Genomic DNA, 17,195 nt, shown 5'->3' on the forward strand with positions numbered 1-17,195 from the left:
GCAAAAGACATGTAAGAAAAAAATTACCTATTAACTACCCTATATCTCCTGTCTCTTATATTTCACACTCCATGATCTTCCACTTCCTTCAATCTATACTCTATGTCCTCCATTTTTTCCATCATTTTTTTCATATGTTTTTAATATTTTATAACTTCTCTTAACTTTCAAATAAGTAGGAGAGTGTCACATATTCTGTAAATAATAATAATAATAATAAAAATAAAAATAATTTGTTTATGATGCCAACAATTAAAAGAACAGTTAAAAATTTTATTTTTTAATTAATATTTTAAATAAAAAAAGGGTAAATTACAATACACCATTTGAGATTTGATTAAAATACAAATCACCTCCGAATTGTGATATTGGCCCTTTTATTAATAAATCATGAAGTCAATTAATAATTTTTAATAATATTAGAAACATGTTTCAATTAATAATTTAGGTAATTTTATTATTGTATTAGAGAGCAATTATGAATTTCATTATTTTAGTTAATTCTGTTAAATAAAATATTCTGACAAGGCAGCATTTATAATTTTTAAAATTATAATAGATAATCTGTATTTTAAACAAATTTCAGAGAGTATATTTATAATTTATTCATAAAAAAAAAATATCACAATAAAATATTTATAATTTTTTAAACTAAGGGTCAATCCGTATTTTAATTATTCTTATTAGTTTTCTGTTAACGGATCGGTTGGCGATCTTTTCATATATCTTAATCTCTTTACGGTTGGCCAATGCCACAACCAAACGCTACCTCGCAATCTTCTTACTGGTACATCTCTCTTTTCTATTCAACCATCTCTAAAGCTCCACATGCTTTTGATTTCAAGCTAATAATCACATCCAAACACGCCTTTAATCTGCAAATCCCCATTTTCTTCGAAACCCTAGGAATTTCACAGCAGTGAGATTCAATATGCACAATCGAGCAGAATACAATTCGGTTCGATAAAATTTTGTATGTTTAATTTAGTAATTTGATATCGGTTTTATTACATTTCATTGACTAGTGTGTTAAAAATCCTATTGTTCGCTTTGCAGATACAGAATTAATGGATTTGGAATTTGTTACAGAAGGTGTATCAGAAGATGATACTTTTAACATTGATCAGAACAATGATGTGAGTTTTGGAGTATTTGTTTGCTGTATTACTCAATTTTATACTTCAAAGTTCAAATTCAATAATAACTGTTTTTTGTGTTAAAAATTGGTCTTTTAGTAGGAAAATTGTTAATATTCTCTGTTTAATTATATTTGTAAGAGTTACATAGGTTGAGACTGGATTAATGAGTTTAAAAAATTATGTTTTGTCTAGAATCTTGTTATCATTAGGGGTGTGCGCGGTGCGGTTTGAGAGAAAAATAGAAACCGTATGGCGGGTGGCGGATTGATAAAAGTGTCACTAGAATTTGCCATTTTCCTTATCAAAAACCGGCGGTTCAGTTGGCAAATAATGGCGGATTTGCCTTGGCGGTTCGGGCGAATTGGCGGTTTATAAAAAATATAATTCAAATTACAAAACTTAAATCAAAGAGTAAAAAAAAGACGAGAGATATCATGATGTTAAGCATCTTGCGAAGGTTTCTTCTGATGCAGCAAGTGTAGCAACAACATGATAATATCAACGACTATGCCATCAGTTCATTACAAGCATCTGTGGAAGCTACAATAATCAAATACAATACATAAAATTCCCCTCGAGCAGTAATGTAATACTATATTCTAAGGTATAGAACAACAAGCAAACTTAAGTAAAAAAGAATTTTTAAAATCCTATAAAACATGATTTAATAGCGGTGCGGGTCGGTGCGGTTTGGAAAAAAAATAGAAACCGGCGGATTGATGAAAGTGGTACTAGAATTTGCCATTTTTCTTATCAAAAACCGGCGGTTCAATTGACAAATAATAACGAATTTGCCTTGGCGGTGCGGTACGGTGCGGTTTTGGCGGTTTCGACGGTTTCGGCGGTATTATGCACACCCCTAGTTATCATAATATTGGGTAAAATTTTTGAATTTGCCCATTGAGCTATGGTAGATTATGGTAAGTACAAATTTGGGTTTGTTGTTTTAATTAGCATTTGTTGTATATATTTGTGTGCTTGCTCTGCTTGCAGGATTATTCTACTTTTGAGGGTGAGAGATGCGGTATATGTATGGATATTGTCATTGATAGGGGGGTGCTGGATTGCTGCCAACACTGGTATACTTCTTTATCCTTGAAGAAAGTATGGTCTTAATGTGTGAGACTGAGAAACAAGGTTTACATTTACAAATGTTGAAGCTTTATGAGTGTATATATAGATGGGTATGTCTTCTTTTTAAAGGGATGTTAAAATTATGGCCCTTAGAATGTGAAGTGGGAATTGTTCTAATCATCCATTTTCTATCATTGGTTTACTGTCCAACAAAAGTGATCACTAATTTTTTATTAAATACCCTCTGTTCATGAAGACCTAGCTGCTGATGTCTATGCTTCATGTATTTTTACTTTTTACCTCTGTTTTCTTTTCTTGCCCTTCACCCAATCACTCCCACGCGCATACACACAAAGAGGTAGATAGGCACTCTGCCCCTGTTGTACCAACTAGGGCAAAGGTTAGCAGTTTGGATGATCAATTATTTAACTTTCTATGATCTCCCTTGGGTATTTTTAGGTATTTCATTTTCTAAAGAGTAATGATATAAAAATACAAAAATTATAAAAAAAAAAATGTATACATAATTATGTGATAGATTTGTATCATTCATTTAAAACCAAAAGACCCATCAAATGCCTGTGTTTGGCAAGTGGGTTTGTAGGTTTTTTTTGACTATTTTAGCCACAAAAAACAAAATAGGCTATTTTAGTCATAACAAACAAAACATCACATCCAACCCATAATCATTACATTCTTCTCTCACAAAAAAACTCAAAAAAGTCAAAAAGTCCTTCCCAAACCAAGCTTTTAAGCCCAGGCTAAAATAGTCAAAATAGCCAAAAAACCAACCCACTTCCCAAACGGAGGCAAAGTGACTTTATTTCAAAACTGTCACCATCGGTGGTGTTTGGGAACTTGAGTTTGGGATTTTTTTTTTGATTTTTTTTACTAAAAGACAAATTTTTTGCAAAAAAAAAAAAAAAAAAAAAAAATATCTAAACAAAATATCGCATCTAACCCCATAATCATTTCATTTTTTTTGTCACAAACATCACATCCAGCCACAAAAAAACTTAACTATCTTTCCAAACACCAAAAAAATTTTATCCAATAATATTTTATAACTAAAAAAACTTACATAAAAACTCACTTTTCAAGCACCCACATCATATCATGCCAGTGAGCTTTTATGTATAAAATTTATGTTTGCAAATCATATTTCCTTTCTAAATTTCCAAAGATATGATTGGGTAATACCTTTACCACTTGTCAGAAAATTAAGTATATTACATGAGGTGAAGTTCCAATTATTTGTACTTGGATGGATTTGGATTGGGCTAATATTATTGTCAATGTTATTCTTTCTCAATTTGTTGTTGTTGTTATTATTATTTTTGGGTGAAAATAGTAAATTTTATTTGCTCACCCAGGTTCATTATTTAAATTCAGGTTTTGTTTCGCATGCATTGACAACTGGGCTACCATCACAAACCTTTGCCCACTTTACCCTTTTTCTTTTCTCACTCAGAAATGGTAAAGATTACAGCAGCGGCACATCATTTCCTCAATTATCATCTCTCACATCATATAAATGATTTGTTTTTATATTATTAATATTTTACCCCAAAAGATGGCTATATATAATTTTAACAAATTAATCAACCTAACTGGGAAAACCAAAAAACAAAGCAAAAAAACCACTGAATTTATGCATAATTCCAGCAAAGCTGTCATAATTCATAATCTCGGACCACAAGACTTGAAATTACGGGGTTGTTTGGCATGACCTAAATAAGTGTACTTTTTGCCTTTTTACGAAAAGATGTGCAAAGAAGTAGAGAGGTGATGTGATGGAAAAAAGATAAAAAAATAAAAATATGGATTATTTTGGTGTTGCCAAACTTGTCCTAAAGGTGTGTAACATAGAATTAGTCTTTGTTCATACATTGGCAACAATGAAACAGACAGAAAACTCTATCAAAACAGCCATATGTAAGTGAACCTTCGGCTCTTGACAGTCTTTTATTGTGCCACTTTCTTCAAGTGAAAACATTATACAGAAATCTCCTTATGGAAATTCCTTGATGTGTTCAGTGCTTCTCAAAACCAGAGTTAGTAACTTGTATCTATGTATGCAAAAGTAGTTTCATTTCCAGGAAGCTATAGTTCTGACTCTTGGACTCCAGTGTTCAGCACAAAGCTTGGAAATGCCAGTGTTATTTCCCTGAAATATGGTAACCACACAGTCAAAAATCTCACAATAACTACCACACGAAGTTCAATTTAAACATATGTCAATAATCCTGGACTTTAAGTTCATCATTCTGTTCAAATTGGATGTTAAAATTCATAATTTTTTTAACATAGTGTTACTCACATGAAGAGTACATGTAGGAAAAATTGACAGTCCTATGTGTGTATATATATATTATTATTTCTTCCAAAGGACTATGATAGGACTTTTTTTGGGCTGTTGAAAAAATGTTTAATCATGATTTTTATAGAATTATATATAACTCACGTCAAATATGGAACAGTCATGTTTTTTAATATAGATGGATGCCTTGCTACCAATTCCTTCCACTCTTCTGGATCAATCCTCCCATCTCCTTTCAAATCTGCTTCCATGATTGTCTGCAAGAAGATGATCACAGAGTTTTAATATAGCTAACTAGAAGGTTAAATCAACAACTCAGAGAGAGTGTGATTATTCATTCACCTTATCAACAATTGCTTCACCCGCATCATTAGAAAGTGTCAAATCCAATTCGTTCAGAAGAGCCAATACCAACTCCTTCAACTTCAAGGTTATAAAAAAAAAATTTACATTTATTTTTGCAATTAAAATGTATGGGTGATTATAACATTGTGAGCTAGTATAGATTAGACCAATACATGCATTATATAGTTTCAAACAAAGGCTTCGTCCGCTTATTACTCTAATATTTTTTCCAATAACCAGTATATAGGAATAAACAAAATGCATATTCCAAAACATATCATGTTACTGACTTCCTGTAAAAGGGAAACCTACAGAGGGTTGTGCAAGATGTTAACAACCTAGGAAATTTAAATGTCCAGCATGGGTGGACACAGCTTGAGTGTTGTATATCATTGAAAAATCATGTATTGAGAAAGGGGAAATAGCACATAAAAAAGGTAATTTTTACCGGAAATAGGAAAAGATAATTTAGCTAGCCAAAGAAGGCAGTTTCTGAGAATTATAAGAGATAAATGGCGATAAATGTTTTCGAGACATTCACCTCATCACGCTCTATGTAGCCAGTGCACCTTAGATCATACAATCTGAATACAACTGCAATAAAATTCCTCCCAAAGTTAGTGGTGGTGCATTTGGGGGGAAAATCTTCTAGAGATGACATAGTAGTACATATGGGAACAAGAAGACATATCATCATTTTATGAAATAAAATTAGAAAAAAAAAAAAAAAAGAAGCTGAAATAAGAGACTCTGTCATGGCTGTCTTACATGCAACTTTTTCTGCTTCAGGAGCATTTGGGTGGAAGATGCTTAATGATCTAACAAATTCTCCAAATTCAATAACCCCATTCTGCTTAAGGTCAAACAAATCGAATAACTGCAACAAATTGAAACAAAAATTGTGAATGACTTTAGCTTGCTGAATACTCGTATGGTGAGGATCCATAACATAATGGTGACCTTCAAGAGTTTTGTTTTATCATTCGTATGTGGCCAGATGAGCTAAATGGTATATAACACTTTATTCCCTTTATTCCCTTAAACTACCAAGTTGAAGACAACTTTAAGACATAAAGACACCTTGCAAAATGCTTTAAAGCATAAAAACATCATGAAGCATATTTATTTGTTGCTGCTGCTAATCTCCTAAGGGTTGACAATTACATTAAGCTAATGATTTTGCATAGATTCTCCTTTATATATTCACAAAAAAGGAGGGGGGAAAAAAGTTTGCCACCATATATAACTAATAAAATTACATATTAAAATTTACTTATATAGATAGCAAAATCCAGTTTATAATAAAGAAAAAGACCAAAACCAAACTAAAATATCAAATAAAAATTGAACAAATTGTAGCACAGTATCACTTAACTCTCCTTGCACTTTTAGTCGCAAAATTGTATAATCTATCATATCATTTTCAATGAATAACATTGCTAATCTATTTAATGTTTCTTGTGACATGGTTGACTGAATATAAGATTTTACCAACTTTAACTTTGAAGAACTTTTGTCCCCAAAAGAAACTGTGACTGGTATAGCCAACAACATTCATTTGGGACCATTGTTTTGGATTGGGCCCTTTTTTATTTGAGGTTTAATAAGCAAACAAAAACATTTCTCGGCCCTAAATTTCAACAAAAAGTTGGGGGGCCCTAGATGGAGGCCTTGCCTGCCTATGCCTAGGGTCAGCCCTCCTCTTAATGAGAAATACCATAAGATAAGATACTTAGAAAAAAAAAATATTAAAATGATTAAAGAAGCCAGGATGTATATACGGACTCTGTCTGCCAAGAGACTTTGCTTGCTGCCGTTGTCGAAGAGTGCAAGTTGGAACTCTTCCTGTTCACGAAATTTCAAAAAGATAGAAATAATTAAGCACTTGGTGCATAGAACTTATCAGTGACCAATTAAAGAGCCAAAAATCCTAACTAACTTAGTAGAAAAACAAATCACAATATCCAGAATCTGGAACTTGAACTAGGTGATATAAAAGCATAAATCACAAACTTCATATCAAGAACTGCACTAAAGATACCTTGTGAATAAGACCATCGTCAATTATAGAACTGCTTAGTTTGTTGTATAGATCATGCAAAGCCTCTACTTCATTTACAGTAACTGCCAAATAAACGAAAGTGCCTTAGTTTTAGATGTCTTTTGGGTCAATTTAAGTTATCTACTAAGAAGAGGTTTAGCAAACTAGAGCTTCTATACTCACAAGTTGTTTCAGAAGCAAGAATGGCATGATCTCCAGACCCCGGTTTATGTACAGCTTTCTTCAACCGAAAGCAGCCCAAGAAAGAGCGCATAATTCAATTGAAGATTTGTGAATCTGGGAAGTATAAGCCAACAGTGCTATTCAAGTGCATGCTCCTGGAATAAGAGGTGAAGAAAATGCATTACAATCTTTGAAAACGGGCCTCAAATTTGTGAACTGTTATCCTAATAATTAAGTATTCAGTTGGAATTGCAATTACCAGCAAGAACGAACACATTCATACATTTCATGAAATTAATAATATTTTCCACAGTTGACTACAGCAATCAAAAGAATACTAAAGTAGCTAACTATGGGAATACATAACGAAGCAAATCATGAAAATATGAAGGGTTTGTCAATCATAAAGCAATTACCCATTTTGTAAAGAGATAACAATTATCTATTCAAGCAACCTGTTCTATAGTGTAACAAACTTCTTAAAATTCAGCTGAATTATGGTTCACCATGAGTTTTTTTTTTTTTTTTTTTTGGAGATAAAGGAAAATAAAAGCAACTCTCTCATACTGCTGCCCAATCACTTGTTTGGATAGGTTACCAGGAGAAAAATGAAGAGAAACCAAAATCACTTAAGAGCCACTTTTTGAATTTGGAGAGATTGGGGAGAAAAGAAATGAGGATTAGAAAGTGCCTGTTTTGCCCCTCTCATTCACAAAACACAAATTTATTATCTTTTTTTTTTTTTCTTTTGCCCCACTCCTTCCTTTTCTTTTGTCTCATAAACTATCAAAACAAAAAGGAAGGATACTACTCTTCTTTCTTTTCCTCTCTCCTAGTTTTCCAAACATAAATGTAATGTTTTCTAGCATGCATTCACTACTAAAAAAAACACTTTTTGCGACCGCTATAAACCGTCGCAAATAATAAAAAACAGTCGCAAAAGACTTTTTGCGACGGCCCATGCGACGGCAAATGGGGGTCGCGAATATGGGGGTGGCAAATACTTTTTGCGACGGCAAAACAACGGTCGCAAATTATTTGCGACCACCTAAACTACTTATGGCGACCGCTATTTTGCCGTCGCAAAAAACAAAGAAAAACACTAACATGATCTTTGGCGACCATCTTGTTACCGTCGCAAAAAATTAAAAATAAAAATAAAAATAAATAAATAAATAAAAGTGTAGCGTTAAGCACTCTAGGAATAACAATGACAAGAATTCAGACAGTATAGCATTATAGTTTTATTGAACATTCTATTTGAGTATCAAAATTTGAGCTACATGTAAAAGTTATTACAACTAAAAACTTGGAAAAAGTTCTTTTATGAAAAAAATACAATCCAGAACTGGCCAATCTTCTCATCAATTTTCTTGCTCAGGTGTTTCTCCACTCTATCAATGAACTGGCATAACACCTTGTACCCATATTCATCAAAATCATTTCAGCAAACACTTCCACCAATGCTTTGGCAACCTATATTTTATGCCAACCAAAATGTCACAAGCAACAAAGATGAATTATTTCACTATAAAGGTGAGGGCAGAAATCCTTCCAGATTCATGGGGTTAATTTTTGGAGCGCATGTGCATGTGTAAGCAAGCACACACATAATTATTCTATGTCACATGAACATAAGAAAGACTAGAAAATATAACCAAAATTCTGGTTATCAGAACAAAAACAAGTGAAACAAGAAGGATTGCGGGAACTATAATATGTATAATAGAACTACTAGTGTAATCTATTGCCAAATTAAAAAAACCAACCTTTATTGGGTTGATCCTCATTTCCCTCAGAAATTCAAGTTATCAACCTGAAAGCTAAGGAACTTCCTGTCAATATAGCACATAAGAGTAGAATCTCAAATGCATACTATAACTAAAATTACATAAGCTAATGTGCAGCTGTCAAGGTATGTATATAGCTTCGCTAGAATGTACAAATATCGGGCTAATCTAAAATTTGTCTATAGGATTTTACTAGCATGTGACAGGTACTAGTGGAGTTGTCAAAAAATAAAAATAAATAAACAAAAGGGAAAAAACAATTAAATAACTACTGGTATGACCAAATTGAAGTACCATGTGTGGTTAATTTTGACAGCAAACGTCATTTTTGCCATTTGGTATTAACCCCAAGGGGTGTTCATTGTACCAAATCGAACTTCAAGGGGACTCTGTTTTTTGACCTAACCACAGAGGGGTAGAGTGTAATTTACCCAAAGATAAATAATTTCATTTCATTATCACTGGTTTGATCCAATTCTAAATATTATGAAGAACCACCTAACACCGTTAGAAAGTTTTACAAAAAATAGTACCTCCCCATAGCTGCATAGCACCATTGCAAAGAGAGTTTCTGAGTGTTTCCTGATCTTGCATTAATTTTTCTAGCTCCTGCTTCCGACTCTCTTGTGTTTCTGGATTATATTCAAAGTCACGAATCTGAATCACAAGCAAAATCAAATATGCAATACATAAGAAGGCACCTGCTAGTGAGATCGTTATATTTGACATATTATTCATCCACTTATCTCACCAGAGAATAAGAGCTAGAAATTCTTGAATTTCAACAAAACAGAAGCTAAAATTGTTATCATAACAGGCATCAAAAAACACAAGGGCTGCTTGAGTGACAAACTCACTTGAAAACCTCTGCCGCGTGCCTTAGTTCTAAAGTTATCAGCATCACGACTGAATAGTGTTACAGTATAAAGAGCATATTTTGGGAACCTAAAACGATTAGTTCAATGAAAAAATAGTTTTTTTTTTTTTTGGTAAGCAACCAAAAAAAAAAAATAGTAATACATTCCATTACTTCAAACATTGATACAATACATGACCAAGAAAGATGGCACTTCTGAATTGTAAAATATGTAACAAGCACAATTCTCTAATCCTCGGTGAACTTGCCAATTAAATCTGTGGTGTAGCAATTAAAGCTACCATGCAATTTCAAATTCAAATAATAAACTGACAGTCATGATTACAAAATAAGGTGACATCATAAACAACAAAGGGAATTTTACCACATAAGCGGTGAGTGTCTTGTAGCTTGACAACCAATCTTTCTGTGAGTATTTAGGGACAATAGCAAGGAGGGTTGTCAAATGCTCTGTTATGATGATATCCTGAGGCTTCACTAAATTGGACAGATCACAGACAGCCAAGCTGGAATAAGAAGAAGTTCAAATCAACTACAAAATCTAGACAAAGTATGTATCATGATACAATTTGATGTGTCAACCAAAATGAGGTCCTAGTATCTTTAAAAGGTCTGTAAATCAACAATTTCCCCACCCACCGATCCTTCATTATTACACTAAAAACCCTACAACATCACCACACCCTATCCTTACCCCAGTCCTTTCCCCAGCAAGCAGTAGAACCTCAGATCTCCAAGAATTGTCAATGCTTGTCAAATGTCAACATAACATTAATGTAGTAGCCAATTCTATTTTCCACCGAAATGTGCAGAAGAACAAATATATTAATTATTTCTATTCTAGTAACAACAATTTTTTAAAGAATTATTCCAGTAATTTCCATAATACTATGTCAAGGTAGAACCAAATTTAATCTCTCAGTTAGCCTTTATCACAAGTAATGTCTATAAAACCACCACCCACCCTACCCCTCCCATGAAAAAAATTCGAATTTTAAACAACAATTCTAAAGTAGAGCATAAATAATGGATAATCCTATTGTTCTACGTAAAAAATGCCAATGTGACCACCCAGTGATCACCAATATCAATTTTTTAGTAGTGATCACCAATATCATCAACTAGCATCTGAAACACAAAATCGACAGATGAAGTGTCAAGCTTCAAATATTTCATTTCATCAATTTGACCAAAAAAATAAAAACCTGAAAAATGTTACATTAATAACAAATTAATGGTCATGTGACGCCTAAACTATTAGAATCTGCAAATCCAAATTAGAAATAAATAAAGAAAGAAAGAACATTCAAGCATACAACACGTAAAATGGGAAAATCAAAGAAAAGGTACTTCACTTTGAAAGAACAGAATCATGTGTTGGATCGTAAGGATGGTCCTTGGAAGGAATCTTCAAAATTGCTGGAATTGGATTGTTGTAGCTATCTACTAAAAACTTTATCATGTTTACAACCTGAAGATGAACATTGTTACATTAGACAATGTTTTATCCACAGAATCAAATGACAAATGAAAAATCACACCACCACAAAATCAATGTACTCATTCGTCTCTTACTACCAGACTATAATAATTGTGGGACTTTGTGATTTATATGAATGTTGCAATAAAGGTTTAACTTGAAGTTTAGGAAGCATTAGTAAATTCAGCACCAAACTTCCATTGACTAAAACATTAATGTAACATGCTAAATCTGTGACACGACCCATATTCATTCATCATAAACTTTTAATATTTTTTCTCATTCACATGATAGAATTTAAATAAAGAAGAAAAAGAAAAAAGAAGCATCTTAGTGTGCTCATGATGCATCTGATAGGGTATAAGCATGCACTATAATCATATGCATAAGTCATACCACAGAAGAGCATTAAAATCAATCAAAAATATGACAGAGTAGAACAAAAACTTACATATTGGCTGATCATCACTATTACAACGTCTTCTCTTGTTGTAAACTCCTTGAATGCTTCTTCAATTTGCTTAACAGTTGTTTCTAAGCCATAATAAAAGAACATTTATAAGCCAAAATAAGAATATCCAAAAATTCAATTGAATTGAAATTAATTCGCGGGAAAGGACAGATTCTAATTCCATAACTAAGGATACAGGTCAAGAACAAAAATTTGGAGCTGTATAACAGCATCTGAAACCCATGTAGTTTCAAGTTCTCTCTCTCTCTCTCTCTCTCTCTCTCTCTCTCTCAACAATTTTAAAGCAAATTTTGAATCTCTTTAGCTGCTCATTCTGTTGCAGAGAAACAAAATCTACAACATAAATGACAAGAGTAACTAGTAGGCTTTAATGATTTTATCATAAAATTAAAGTATGTTGACCATTTAGTCATTTATTGGAGATAGCTTTTCAATTCATGATATGCAAGTTATTTTAGTGAGAACTACTCCCAAAACAACTACCACATGAAAAAACATCAAAAGCCAGTCACATTATTGCTGATTATATTCTTTAAGATAGCATGGAATGTTCACTCCAGAACTGGAAACAACGGAAGACAAACAATACACAAAAAAAAATGCAACTTTCTTAATATGAAAGAGGTAATCACAGAAATCCAACACAATAATGCCTGAAACATTAAAAATTTCAGAACATTTGGAGCTCAAAAGCATACTTGAGTCCACAATTAGGTAATTTGTCTTTCTCTGCAAATCCACATTGCCTACTCCAGCCAGTAAAAATCCAATTATTGTGTCCTACATCAAATAAATTTAACTCCAATCAGCTCCAGCAATATTGAGCATCACATTAGCATTCATCTTAAAGACCTTCATAAATATACACTAAGATGTCAGGAACAAGCAAAAACTTATCTGATGATGTTTTAACAACCTACCAAGCCACATGATCTATACTGTTGGGAATTGGAACCCAGCATATTGCTCTGCTGGGGATTGAGACCAAGAATCTAACAATTGAAAAGCATTAGGGAATAAGAAACTTCACATTCAAATACAAAGCAAATTGCATAACAAAGGAAATTACTACCTGATTCATGTACTGAGGGTTGGAGAGGAGAACTTGCATCATCTGTGATACAACTGGATTTTGTGCAAACTGACTTAATGAAGCAGTATCCTGCATGGAACCAAACATCTCTGGGAGACCAAGACTACCAAGGCCACCAACTGCCGGCAGCCTAGCATCCCCAGCAGGATTCGATCTTGTAGTGGAGTTTGTTTGAGCACCACCAGCTGCCATATTCACAATAAGTTAACAATATATTAGCAACAATTACATGCAATGGAAGACACAGAAGAGGCACATGGGGTCCATGGCCTCCAAAACTTTAGAAAATTTAAGGGGCCCAATACATTTTTTTGGATATTTATAACAAAAAATAGTAGTTTGCCTCCTTCCCAACGTCTAAGTAACTTTTACCTTGCCCCCTTCTAAAATTTCATCTTAATTTAACTCCATTCTAGTATTTCCAATTAGTCATCTATCTAACTCTTAGATTTTTTTCTTATCTTATCTTACATTTTTTCTGGAAAAGTACCCAAAGTAATTGAGAATTGCATTTGGGATCAAACTTTTCTTTGTGTTAGTGGTGGTAGTGGTGATGGTGGTAGCATTAATGGAGTGGTGGAGGTGATGGTAATAATAGTGGAGGTGATGATAATAATAGTGGAGGCATTTAAACGGTTACTTATGTTCAACTCATTCAAATTCAATTTTAATTAAGTTTACAAAGTATAACTATTAATAAAGCGAGTCATGTTTTGAATTTCAAATTTTAAGATTTTCCTGAGATTTGCACAGAACTAAATCAGGTTTATGAGATATTTATCAAATCTCAAAACACTTCACAACCATTGAATTATGTTTCAAGATTCCTATGATCTAATTACAAAAACAACAGAAGAAATTAAGGATAAAAGATCCTTGGTCAATTAATCCTTACCTTTGACAGGGATGTAATCCTATGTTTGATCCGTTAAAATGACTAGTCACTTTTGTATGATTCATTGAACCAGTAACAGATGACAATCTTAATTTTGGCATAGCTTTCTCTGCTTTTTGCAGCAAATATTGCAAAGCCAATACCCAAATCTCTTTACCTTTCCACACAAACAGGGCAAAGAAGAAAAAGATCACCAGTTTTCTTGGTGATGGCACTTCATTCACCCCCCCGGTCACCCTCTCTAACTTCACAAACCACTAACCATTAAAAACACTTCCCAATCTAACCCCAAAGTCAGTCGCCCTGATTCAGGATCAGATATGTATCTAAGAATATATTATGGATCGTACCAATGATAATCAGCTAGTTCTAGATCACAACATAATAAATATAAAAATTTAGAAATTCCTAAAATCATTGTATGATGGCAAAATTGGAGTCATATCATTTTGATGACTGAAAATAATCAAACATATCCATCAAACATAATTCTTCATCAATAATCAATCATTTTGGAGCCATTTTTTCATCAAATTTGAATCTGATGAAAAAATTGATGAACAATTGGAGATGCACAACCAAGAGAGACAAAACTGATAAAATTATAAAGCATTATGAGAAATCCTAATGAATCTAACCTCTGAGAGAAACAAAGAACTTCGGATACGATTGCCTAGAGTTGGAAACTAACCTGCTCAATATGTCCTTGAGGAAAATAGAACACGCGCTCGCCTTCACGAGGCACTATCACGAGCAAACCAGCACAAGTGCGCTATAGCTTAGGTGTAAAGCATTGTTTCGGGATCCACTGCACCAAGAAGAAAAGAAAGAAAAAAAATACTCAAAATCAGAGCTAGAGATCACTGTAAACTCGCCGGAAAAGCACCGGAATTACAGAGAGAGTTGAATCGATGAAGATATGTCAAACATTAGAGAGAGACAAAGAGAAGTGTTTAGGCTTACCGATTGTGAATCTCGATTATGATTCGATCGAAATCTGCATCAACAGCAGATTGAAATCTTCAAATCTTCGTCAACAATCGATCATAATCTTCAAATCTTCATCAAAGTGAGATTCGAGCGAGAGAGACAACAATCGATCATAATCTTCAAATCTTCATCAAAGTGAGATTCGAGCGAGAGAGACAGTGAGATTTGAGTGAGAGTCAAGCGAGAGACAAATTTTGAGAGAGAGAGGGATAAAGAGTTCAGATTTGGGAAATAAGAGAAAACGGCACATAGGTCAAGTTTTACTGATTTGGTTTTTTTAATTTTAATTTATTTATTTTATTAAGTTAAGAACATGATTTGGTCAAGTAAAATGGAATTCTCATATAAAAAATGATTTTTTGCGACGGTCATATAATCAGTCGCAAAAAAACAGACGCAAAAAGGTGTATTTCTAGTAGTGATTGTGCACTGATCTAGAGCCTCTCAACAGGAGAAACAATAAAAAGAAAAGTGAGAGATTACAAAAGGAGCACCATAGCACCTTTTGGAGGTTTAGGAAGCCCATAGGCACACAAGTACCATTCAAAACATTAGTAGCACTTTCAAGAGAAAAATACAAAAACTATATCTGTCTTTCTATCTGATGCATTCCTCGAATGCTCGGCAACACTAGCATTCTAAATGGATACACGATGTTTCAAGCATCAAATTACATTCAAGGGGCAAGAAAGTTAAGATACAATGACTGTAAAATTCTCTAACAAAACAGAAATTCAAAATCACCCCTATGAAATATGTAAATGTAATCAAAGTAAAAATTATAAATTAAAAAAGGAAAACGGATGGCGAACAAACTTTTTCATATTAATTTCAAGTAAAACACATATAGCAAAGGGAAAGGGGGCAAAAAAACACTATAGGAGTACAAATTATCCTGCACCCAATTTTCCAAATGAATATTATTCTGCCAAATTGATATAGAACTAGAGATATGAGAAATCTAGGTGGGTCAGCTATGTATTTTGATCTTGAATTTGCAGAAGAAAAAAAAAGGGTCCACAAATCAAAGACACAAACACAGCACAATTTTTTAACAGTGATCTGTTGCAGCTTAAGTGAATCTTGCTTAAATGTTATGTATGCCAAAAGAGGAGCATGTAGGACCCAAATACACGGTAGAAGCAATGAAAAATGGCACTTTTTTTTTAACTTTTCAGGTGTCTGCTAAATCTAATACCAATGCTAATAACTGTATTTATTAACCTTCACATAACCAAGAAAGCTTCAATTTAAACAGTTATTAGCAACAGAAAGAACTGTCAAACCAAAAGCATATTACATATAATGGGTTTTTAAAGCTATCTATGAACATAACACCATAATCATACTAACCAGAGATGAATGAGTTGATGGGTCTTGATGATGATGTGAACAGAGAGAGATTGTTGTTGTTGTTGTTTGCTGTGAGACTAGCAGAAATAGTCATGGTTTGAAAATGTTGGGCATTGACAAAGCCAGTTCATTTCCTTATAGTCGCTTTCTGTAGTCGAATATATTCCTGAATCCACTACAATTATTGAGCAAAAATATTGCTTATAAATGTTCTGTTCGTGTACTTTAAAAGTAATGCAATTTTAAATGTTTAAATAGTACATTGAGATTTGCGTCAGGGTTGAGAAAAAAAAAAAAAATTCAAAAAGATGATCTGATTGCGCACGAATTCCCTCTTTCAATTTTCTCCTTCACTCTTTATTTGATGGATCATTAGATTTTAGACTTAATTTTGATTATTCGAATCGCTCATATTTTATAATGTCATATATAATATATTCGTAAATTAAATTGGTCGAATATGGAAAGATTAAAAATCATATATTAAAAAAATTTAATAAACAGTTTTATTATTTAATAAAACTTTTAATTTATGTGATTTTTAATATCCGATTGACTTGATTTTTTTATAAATATAACATACATGATAAATTTTAAAATATGAACCATTTGAATCTATCAAAATTGGATCCAAAAGTCAATCCAACAACCCATCAAATAGGAAGTTAAGTAGGGAAAGGAGAAAATCGTTTCTCTATCTGATTAGGCTGACTTGTACAGTTTCTTTTAGTGTAATATATTTCACCACTGTAGGACAGATTAAAGAACATAAAAATATGCAGATTATATGTAATTTTATAAGGGCATGGCTTCTGTCCAGTCTTTAATTGGATTGGACTGTATTATTGGATTTGTGGAGGCTTACCACGGGTCTCGTTTTGATAATCTGAACCGTTGAATGTATAGAACTCGTCGAGTACTATATATCTATAAAAAATCACGTTAATCGGATATCGATAGCTATGTGATCAAATCAGTTTTGTATAAAAAAATAGACAGTGAATAAATTATGATTGACAAAAATCTGTTTTGATCACATAGTTATCGATATCCGATCAATGTGATTTTTTATAAGAATATAGCACTCGACGAGTTCTACACATTAAACGGTTCAGATTATCAAAACGAGACCCGTGGTGGACC

At 33.0% G+C, this 17,195-nt stretch overlaps 3 protein-coding genes and 1 long non-coding RNA gene across 13 annotated transcripts in view; 1 reads left to right on the forward strand and 3 right to left on the reverse strand.

Annotated features, from left to right (window-relative positions):
• The window catches only part of LOC114291622 (protein NLP6), a 121,447-nt gene that overhangs the window by 10,587 nt on the left and 93,665 nt on the right, over positions 1 to 17,195 (reverse strand). The window lies entirely within an intron of this gene.
• LOC145806239 (uncharacterized) lies at positions 677 to 3,818 on the forward strand. Of its 2 annotated transcripts, XR_014349167.1 has the most exons (4): positions 677 to 973; positions 1,057 to 1,136; positions 2,133 to 2,218; positions 3,606 to 3,818. It is a non-coding gene; the product is annotated as an uncharacterized LOC145806239 (long non-coding RNA). The 2 variants fall into 2 exon arrangements; XR_014349166.1 differs by lacking the exon at positions 3,606 to 3,818 and having other exon boundaries at positions 722 to 973; positions 2,133 to 2,428.
• On the reverse strand, positions 4,019 to 16,354 carry LOC114274161 (calcineurin B-like protein 7). 2 transcript variants are annotated; one of them, XM_082902671.1, is made up of 9 exons: positions 16,053 to 16,347; positions 7,103 to 7,257; positions 6,920 to 7,002; positions 6,664 to 6,723; positions 5,647 to 5,755; positions 5,420 to 5,472; positions 4,876 to 4,956; positions 4,678 to 4,790; positions 4,019 to 4,380 (listed from the first exon to the last, which is right to left on the reverse strand). In XM_082902671.1, exons 2-9 carry the CDS (start codon positions 7,191 to 7,193, stop codon positions 4,317 to 4,319), a joined length of 654 nt encoding a protein of 217 aa, XP_082758797.1. In that variant the 5' UTR covers positions 7,194 to 7,257; positions 16,053 to 16,347; the 3' UTR covers positions 4,019 to 4,316. The 2 variants fall into 2 exon arrangements, with proteins under 2 accessions (XP_082758797.1, XP_082758798.1); XM_082902672.1 differs by lacking the exon at positions 4,876 to 4,956 and having other exon boundaries at positions 16,053 to 16,354.
• On the reverse strand, positions 8,323 to 15,016 carry LOC145806238 (uncharacterized). 8 transcript variants are annotated; one of them, XR_014349163.1, is made up of 11 exons: positions 14,673 to 15,007; positions 14,401 to 14,517; positions 12,794 to 12,999; positions 12,642 to 12,713; positions 12,420 to 12,501; positions 11,701 to 11,783; positions 11,125 to 11,240; positions 10,134 to 10,275; positions 9,426 to 9,524; positions 8,872 to 8,918; positions 8,323 to 8,578 (listed from the first exon to the last, which is right to left on the reverse strand). XR_014349163.1 is itself a non-coding variant. In XM_082902667.1 (11 exons), exons 3-10 carry the CDS (start codon positions 12,899 to 12,901, stop codon positions 8,906 to 8,908), a joined length of 747 nt encoding a protein of 248 aa, XP_082758793.1. In that variant the 5' UTR covers positions 12,902 to 12,999; positions 14,401 to 14,517; positions 14,673 to 15,001; the 3' UTR covers positions 8,323 to 8,578; positions 8,872 to 8,905. The 8 variants fall into 8 exon arrangements, 5 of the variants coding, with proteins under 5 accessions (XP_082758793.1, XP_082758792.1, XP_082758794.1 ...); XR_014349164.1 differs by having other exon boundaries at positions 8,872 to 8,925; XM_082902667.1 differs by having other exon boundaries at positions 8,872 to 8,925; positions 9,426 to 9,549; positions 14,673 to 15,001.

The sequence above is a fragment of the Camellia sinensis genome, chromosome 13 (genome assembly GCF_055761805.1).
Source record: "Camellia sinensis isolate YWXY chromosome 13, ASM5576180v1, whole genome shotgun sequence".
In the NCBI taxonomy this organism is placed as follows: Eukaryota; Viridiplantae; Streptophyta; class Magnoliopsida; order Ericales; family Theaceae; genus Camellia; species Camellia sinensis.

Excerpts from the sequence above, each read along its gene's own strand:
- LOC114274161 (XM_082902671.1), bottom strand. The coding sequence starts at position 7,193 with ATGCGCTCTTTCTTGGGCTGCTTTCGGTTGAAGAAAGCTGTACATAAA. Across the intron at positions 5,756-6,663 it reads AAAGTCTCTTGGCAGACAGA|TTATTCGATTTGTTTGACCT; the intron begins GTCCGTATATAC and ends AATTTGTTGCAG. Across the intron at positions 5,473-5,646 it reads TGAAGCAGAAAAAGTTGCAT|TTGTATTCAGATTGTATGAT; the intron begins GTAAGACAGCCA and ends ATTTTATTGCAG.
- LOC145806238 (XM_082902666.1), bottom strand. The coding sequence starts at position 12,901 with ATGTTTGGTTCCATGCAGGATACTGCTTCATTAAGTCAGTTTGCACAA. Across the intron at positions 12,714-12,793 it reads ACCCTCAGTACATGAATCAG|ATTCTTGGTCTCAATCCCCA; the intron begins GTAGTAATTTCC and ends TTCAATTGTTAG. Across the intron at positions 11,241-11,700 it reads TAGTGATGATCAGCCAATAT|GTTGTAAACATGATAAAGTT; the intron begins GTAAGTTTTTGT and ends GTTCATCTTCAG.